This window comes from Mustela nivalis (assembly GCF_964662115.1).
Source record: "Mustela nivalis genome assembly, chromosome: 7".
In the NCBI taxonomy this organism is placed as follows: domain Eukaryota; kingdom Metazoa; phylum Chordata; class Mammalia; order Carnivora; family Mustelidae; genus Mustela; species Mustela nivalis.
In genome coordinates, this window is record NC_139026.1 from 90099255 (window position 1) to 90107510 (window position 8256).

General features: G+C 51.1%; 1 protein-coding gene across 1 annotated transcript; it reads right to left on the reverse strand.

Annotated features, from left to right (window-relative positions):
• Positions 1-304: 304 nt before the first annotated feature.
• On the reverse strand, positions 305-7462 carry KRT74 (keratin 74; the record flags this gene model as incomplete). The annotated part of the gene is made up of 9 exons (XM_082741392.1): positions 305-578; positions 1059-1093; positions 1538-1758; positions 3200-3325; positions 4509-4673; positions 5152-5247; positions 5726-5786; positions 6173-6387; positions 6992-7462. 9 exons carry the CDS (start codon positions 7460-7462, stop codon positions 367-369), a joined length of 1602 nt encoding a protein of 533 aa, XP_082597518.1. The 3' UTR covers positions 305-366.
• Positions 7463-8256: the final 794 nt, after the last annotated feature.

Genomic DNA, 8256 nt, shown 5'->3' on the forward strand with positions numbered 1-8256 from the left:
TAAGCCCCAAACAAGACTATTCTTCCCCTCCCTCTCTGCCTCCCTCCTCTTCTCTCCCTCTGGGGAGGACCATAACTTCCCAGAGCCAAGAAGGCAATTATAGCCTGGGTCCCAAAGCCTTCTGCCAGCTGAAGGCAGTAAGGAAAACAAGAAGTCAGTGTCCACACGGGACCTGAGAGGATAGAGAGGCGATGGTGCCAGTCAGAGCTGGACAGCGAGGGGGGCCAAGGCACAGGTGGTCAAGTACACTATGGACAGTCCAGGACTCAGGGGGTGGAGGATGGGGAACAGCAGACATCTCTGGGCTTGGTGGCAGTGGCAAGGACATCTCTTCTCCCAGATCCTGAGGGGAGTGGGCCCTCGGGCTTATCGGGCGGCTTTCCTGGCTGGGGTACTGGCAGAGGTGCTCTTGCCCTTGAGGTCTTGGGAGTCCTTGAGGTCTCCTCCACGGGCCCCTTTGGCCCTGGACTGTCCAGCCCGAGAGCTGCTGTAGCTGCCCACCATGCTGCTGGCCCTGGCATCGGCACTAGAGGAAGAGCTGGGATGGTAGTAGCCGCTCCCACCGCTGCTGATGACGGCTGAGGAGGAAGGGCCAAGAGCAAAGAAGAAGGGCAGCAAGGATCAGTCAGAAAAGGAGCCATCCTCCCTTGTCCCCAGCAACCCTCAGCAGCCAGGAAACACCATCAATATGAACGAGCACCCTGCAAAGTGCCAGGCTCTGGGTGAGGTTAGGACCACATGACACAGACGCGATCTCTGCCCTCCTGGAGTTTCCTGGACCATTTGACACCCCAAGTGTACATTTGCAACCTTCTCTCTCATTAATAATGCCCCGGGGAGAGACAGAGAGGAAATGTAGTGGGAATGACTTCAGCCACTCTTTCCATGGGTCTAAGGGAAATAGGTTTCCTTTGAAGCCAGAGAAGTTTCAAAAGACAGTAACGGAAACTTCCCAATTGGGGGAGACTATGAGTGGAGGGGGCATCGCCCTATCCTGGGGTCCCCGCCTGCCTACCCAGCCAGAATCCCCACCAGACCTATCTCTCAGGTATACTTACAGATGCTCACAGAGGATGGATTCTCACCAGACATCCTGTAAGACAGAAAGTTAGAGAAGGATAAAACCTCAGTGAAGTGTCTACACTCAGCTACAACCTTGATGGGCACCTGCTTTACCATGTATGTTATTTTTATTCATCCTTAAAACACTCTGTGAGATGGAGATTAGAATCCCATTTTATAGGTGAAGAAATAAAGACACAGAGACACTAAAGGATCTGCCAGAACCACAGCTTGTATGTGCCAAAGGAGTGAGGAAATCTGTTCTGTCTGATCCCACTTGCCCTTTGACAGCATCACCTGTGCTGCCTGCTTCATGTTTGAGTTTCCCTCGCAGGGAGCAGGAGCTGAGGTCCCCAGTCAAACCAGCACTCTGTGCTTATGTCTTTTATCTTCCACTTCCCAAATGCCCCCCGCCCAGCAGGGAGCCACCCACAGCCCCTTCTCTCCAGAGTTCCCCTCCACATCCCCCTCCAACCTGCACTCCTCGCCCTCCAGCAGCTTGCGGTAGGTGGCGATCTCCATGTCCAGGGCCAGCTTCAGGCTCATGAGCTCCTGGTACTCGCGCAGCATCCGGGCCAGCTCCTCCTTGGCCTGGTGCAGGGCGGCCTCCAGCTCATCCAGCTTGGCTCGGGCGTCCTTCAGGGCACAGTCGCCCCGCTGCTCAGCATCGGCGATGGCCGTCTCCAGGTTGGCACACTGAAAACCAAAGAACAGAGAGCTCATCAGAATGCAATATAGTTCTCAGATCTTCTGGGCTCAATAGCAAAACCCCCTCACTTCCCAGTTGAGACCCAAGGTGAGAGTGAGTAAGGCTCCAGGGACAGGACTATAGCCCAGCCTCCTCTATTTTCTATTGCAAATGGATTTTCTGTGAGAAGCTATTGAAGTAATTGCATTTCACGAATATAGGAAGAAACTTGTGATGTTTGCGAAGTTGACTAGTTCCTGCTCTTGGAGGCCACCAATGGCTCTAGGCTGAAAGGATACCAGGTCCAGGAGAATCATGCTGAGACCCCAGCCAAGTCGCCTCTAGGGATCAGACAGCATGACAAGGCACCACTATAGTCGGATTCCTGTCTGCAGGACAGCTCCCAGTGGGGACCTTTGACCTGTTAGCACCAAGAGTGAGCGTTTCTGGAACACTCCAGGGTTTTGCAGGAGGATCTGGCTAAACACTCCCCTTGCCAGCTTGAATTGGGTGAGGGAGGCTTCCCTTAGAGCTCTCCAGCCTAAAGACATGAAATCATACCTCAACCTCAGAAACTGGGTTCTGACAAACATCTAGCAGCACTAGGATGCCTTGTACTGATGGAGAGGAAGGCTGTTGCCATGCTCTGAACATTGCCTGGCGTGGAGGTTGTGGGGACACAGGGAGGAAAATGGGCTCCGATCTTTCACCTTGGTGTCCTATCACTAGTAGAGTTGACCTGGTTCTTTGAGGAGGACAAAGAAAGAATTCCCCACCCCTTTAATATTATCTCCCCGCTGCCATGGTGTTTAAGCTTTGCTGCCTTCAGGGAAGACAGGATTCCCTAGATGAAGTGGACATGGTATCATGATACAGGGAAGGGACACCCAGGAGGGCTTCATCTGCTGCTGTCCCCCCTTGGTCACCAGGATGATGCCCCACCTTAAGGGAAGGAACTTAGCATGGCCACAGAAGAGTCTGGGATACATTCCCTCTGCACTCCTCTATATGTATTATGTGTATAGTGGGAAGAGAAGGCGTGGGACCTGCCATCAGGGGATACGTCTGAAGGGAATGTAGGGCAGGTTTGTTGCACGCAGAAAAGGTCTGAGTAAAAGGAGGAAAGAGGGAGGAAACCTGACTTCTGTCCTGACTGCTGATAACAGCTGGGCAAGTCACTTCCCCTCTCCTCATCTGCCCATCTTCTTTATCTGCAAACTGGGAGGCAGATGAAGTAAGCTCAAGGCACTTCCCAGCTCTTAGCAGAGTGCCAGCTCTGACCAAAGGTACAGAGGCAGGTAGAAAAGAGAGACATTAGATGGCTGAGGGGCTCCCAAATCCAAATTGGGAGATATGCTTTCTACTAAACTGGGCTCCAGTTTCTCCACCACAGAGGATGAAATTGAACTTCACAAAGAACCTGACATTCTTGGCGAGGTTGCTGCCCACCTGCTTCTTTACACTCGCAATCTCACACCGGATCCTCTGGATGAGCCGGTTCAGCTCTGACATCTCGTTCTTGGTGTGTTTGAGGTCATCACCATGCCGGCCTACTGCCAGCTGCAGCTCTTGGATCTGGTTTCCGAGAGATAGAAAGTTGGTTATGAGACAGGACTGCACCTCCTCCCCCGAATCGAAGTAGTAGAAGGGTCCTAAGCAAACAATTCCATGGCTGAGGCCAAACAGGGGAGGTGTGTCCAGGACAGGGCGTGATGGAGCCGGAGCCTGGGCATCCTTCTGGCTGTGTGGTGGTGGTTCCCACCAGGAAGTCCACCCACTTCTCTAAGCGGAAACTGTGCACTGGACACATCCTTTCTCTTTGCCCTGCCTGCAGTCTTTTCCGAGCTGGCTGAAAGAAAAGTGCAGGTCACATTTATTAAGCACTTTTGAAATGTAAGAAGAACTCTCTACTCATTAAGCATCTCTATATAAAGGCCTCTGCTAAAGGCCAGATTGTACTACTCGACGTGCTAAGGATGCAGCAATGAGCAGGATAGGTGAGGTCCCTGCCCTCACAGAACATGAATTCTCCTGAAACCCTTTCTCAGTGGCAAGTGGAGGGCCAGAAGCTGAGGGCAGTGTGTACACTTGGGGTGGTTGGATTGTTAGCTCAGGGTTTGTAGCTCATAGCTTCCCCTCTTCCTTGACCAGTCCTCCAGAGAAGAGGGGATGGCATATCCATGGACAGGGGATGAGGAACCTATGATCTTTGCTTTCACATTTAACAAATGTGAAAAGGAGTGCCAGAACAGGGCAGGTAGAAAGCCCTGGAGAGCAAACAGTAAAGGGTCTTCTCCAAGCATTACTCCCAGTACCCAGAAGTCAGATAGACTTCCACTTCTTCCTCTTGGAAATCTTTCCATATTGTCCAGAAAAGAGCTCATGGCTTCCTTTTCACTCCTTACCCCACCCTGGATTTCCCATAGCAGCTCTCCATCATATTTGTTACTCTCTTTCCTTCTGCCCATGATGACAAACCCTAATCCCTGGAAACATATTTGTTCTACAGCAGAAACACCTATTTTCTTTTCTCCATCAGATGATTGCCCGTCCTTTTCTATTGAATGTGCCCATCAATTCATCTTTGATAATAGTCTCTACTGAGAATTCTTTTTGAATAGAATATCATTAAAGCATTGGTTATAACCATTCTTTCATTCAACACATCTACAAAGGTTGCTCTTACATTCCCTGGTGGAGGTATCCCTTCCCAGGAAAGGAGAAGCTGGTGGAGGAAAGAGATCCCCCTGGTGCCCACCTTGCTCTGGTACAGTGCCTCGGCCTCAGCCTTGCTCTTCAGGGCGATCTCCTCATACTGAGCTCGGACCTTGGCAATGATGCTATCCAGGTCCAGGTCCCGGTTGTTGTCCATGGACAGGATGACTGAGGTTTCACTGGCATGAGTCTGAATCTGGGCCATCTCCTGAATTGAGAGATGAGGACAGAGTCAGGGTCCCCTAGCCTGCCTTGGTTGCCTACTCATCTTCTGGGCTCAAGTGGTGGGAAGAAGTTCCTGCTCCAGATCTGAATGTTGGAGCCAAAGGAGAAGGCTCACAGCACCAGGATGCATCCTTCATGAGCAGTAGGCAGTGAGAGACATTTCCTATAATTCACAGAGTCAAGAGCCTGTGCTTGTATAGGACCTCAATGGGTCATTCATTTTTTTCTGCCTGAGTGAAAGATCGCTGTCAGCCCAGGTGGGATTGTCTCTTGCATGTATGGTCTTTGGGGACCAAGATCCTACAATTCCATGGTCTCCCGTGCAGAGTTTTGCACCTTCCTATCAAAACATCCTTCATTCTGTTATCCTAAATCCCTCTTACTGGCATCTCCCCAGAAGAGCCAAGTGAAGCCCTCAGCTGGAAAGGGGCGGGGTGGGGGAAAGTTAGGAGCATCCTCACCGCGTCATACAAACACTTGAGGAACTTGATGTCTTTGTCCAGAGAATCTACTTTGGCCTGGAGCTCCACCTTCACTGTGTAGGCTGCATCGGCATCCTGACAAGAGACACCCCAAACATTCAGTCAATACAACCCTCATCTTGTGAGCTTTCCCTGTCCCTGCTCCCAGAGCCATCTGATTTCCTATTGTTTGCCTGCAAAGGGAAGCATATGGATGAATAAAATTATTCAATATTGCTTTTTCTCATACTCAATGGCTCTTTGAAAATAGAGAAAGGGAAAAGTTGCTCTGTTCCACTGGAGGAAACAAAGCCCAGGGAGGTAGAATGAGTTTCCCCAAGTCACACAGGAAGGCCAAGCTGGACCAGAGTTTCCCTTTTCCCAGAAGAGAATTCTCTCCTGTCTGTTTCTGTCCTTTGCTTGGGTGTGTATCCTGCCTCTAGCTAGAGGCCAGAACCATGACTCCATTCCAACTCAGGCATCTGCCCCTCTCCAGAAGGCCTGAGCTGGAGTCCTGAGCATAGTGAGTTAGGAGGGGGATGCAAAAGAGAGCATAAGCTCTTTGTTCCCTTACCTTCTTGAGCACCACAAAATCGTTCTCAGCTGCTGTGCGCCGATTAATCTCCACCTCATACCTGGGGGCAAAGAGAGAAGTTAGCAGATCCCTACACGATCTCCTAGAGGTGAGTGCCACATAGGCTGCGGGTGGCAGGACTCTGCCCCTGAGTTACCTCATATATATTCCACTCACTGGATCCTAGGAAAATATCCAAATGCCTATTAGGTTCTCCAAACTGGCCACCGAACCAATCACTGGATCAAAGAGCAAGAAACTCCTTCTGATCAACCAGGTAGGAAGTTCTCATCAAACAGGGCAGACTCTTCCCCCACAACCAAGGGAGGGGTGTGAGCCCCTGGCGCTAGTTCTTGCTCTCTCCTCTCCTAAAATGTAGGCACAGAGATCGGGCTTTCCCAGGAATCTCTGGGAACATGACCCACAATCTTGGTGGGGCCTGCTCACCTCTTCTTGTAGTCCTCCACCACGTCTCGCACATTCCTCAGCTCCGAGTCCAGCCGCACCCTGTCCCCAGACAGAGTCTCCAGCTGCTTCCGCAGGTTGCTGATATAGCCCTCAAGGATGGGCTCCAGGTTCTTTCTGCAGTTGCTCAGGTCCAGCTGCTGCAGCAGCTCCCACTTGGTCTCCAGCACCTGGTTCTGCTGCTCTAGGAACCGCACCTGGGACCACAATGGAGGTGACCATGTCCATGGACATAGACTATTGACTCTCGGGTTACATAGATTTGTTAAAGTCATTAGCCTCAGGCGTTGACTCTAGACTCTTGGAATTCCATGCAAACTAGACCTTTTACGAGTGCCCATCCCATAGCTTTCTAGACAAAACCAATCCCTGAAAACTCATGGAGGAAGGAAATACCATAATTTTCTTTCATTGTCTGACTCAGCACGCAGGAGATGCTCCTCCTGATGACTCAGCCAAGTGTTTCTTCTGTACTGTGAGCCTTCCCCTCCCATTGGTGTTGACTCTACCAGTTCTTCATCTTCTTTAAAGAGCTGGAGATTCATCCAACTGTCCTCCAGAAACCCAGTACTTCTTTCTCAAGGTGGGGCTACACTTTACTCAATTTTCCACCCTTCTCTGCAAAATACCCTGAAGAAGCAACACATTCATTTATTCCTTTGTGCTACCTAGCTTACAGGATGTTATGATGGAGGAGCCCCAGCTGCCACCTTTCCATCCACAGTGCCCTGTCCACTCCCAGGCAGCAGGGAATTGCTCACATCTCATTGAACTCTCTCATCCTCCTCCCGTGAGACCCACCTTATCGATGAAGGAGGCAAACTTGTCATTCAGAGCCTTGATCTGCTCCCGCTCCTGGGTGCGCACTCTCTGGATCTCAGGGTCCAGCTCCACGTTGAGGGGAGCCAGGAGGCTCTTGTTGATGGTGACCCGGTAGATACCCCCAGGTGGGCACATGGATGGGCACACAGGCCCTGAGGCCACACTGCCAAACATGCTTCCAGCAAAGCCAGTGGCCCGGCCTCCTCCATACCCAGAGCCAGGCCCAAAGCTATAACCTCCAATGCGAACACCACCACCTGCCATGTTGAGGGAAATACACCGATTCCCTCCAAGGCTGTAGAGGCTCCGACTGCCAAAGCCAGCCCCAGGTCCTTTGCCAGCTGCACGGTAAGAAGCCGCACTGCCCACGGCCTTCCTCAACACCACTGCTGAGCGACCACTGAAGCCACCCTTGTCACCACCAGATTTGATGTTCAGTTGCCGACTCATGGTGGGAAAGATGGAGTTGACAGAGTTGGAGGAAAGCAGTCACTAAGGGATAAAGAATGAACGCTCTGATGACGCACGCAGAGTGTGGCCTCCTTTTATCCTGTCAAGCCCAGGACACCGGAAAAGGGCGTCTCTCCATTATCTTCTTTCCTTGTGCCAAGGGCCAGGAGCCATGGGTAATTTGTAGAACAGAGATCTCCAACCTCTTTATGGCAACAAAGCGTTTCTGATAGCCAGCAGAATATGCTGCACTTGCAGACTGGGGTGGTTTAATCAGGCATTTATCTGTGCTCTTAATTAGGCACCTGGGGACTTATCCCCTTCTGAGATCTCCTAGCTTTCTTTTTCCAGGGCTACCTCCTTCTTGCTTATCTATCAGCAAGGAGCAGGGGAAATGTCTGGCTTTATCGAGAAAGGGCTCCTCCAAAAACCCAAGGTTTCCTTCCAAGATAATCCGTCTCCTAGTATCTGGTCTTGTTGAGGAGTCAAAGTGTTCATGCCAGAGAAAAAGAGACTCGGAAACGTAAGGGGTGTCTTCAAAGATCTAGATCCAAGACAGAATTTCCAGAGTCACTCTTTGGGTCTCTAAGAACCCCAGCTGCCCAGCGGTAGAACAGACCCCAGGAAGATTGTGGAAATGACCCCACAGAGTCTGCATGGTCCTCAGCTCGGGTATTGTCTGGGGATTTCCGTGGGTGAGACCTGGGTGGTGGTGACCTTGAAGTTGCCTTTTCAACAGTGAGAAAGTTTTCAGGCAGCTGGCAGTTCCTTCAGCCATGTTTTTGCTCCTGAAC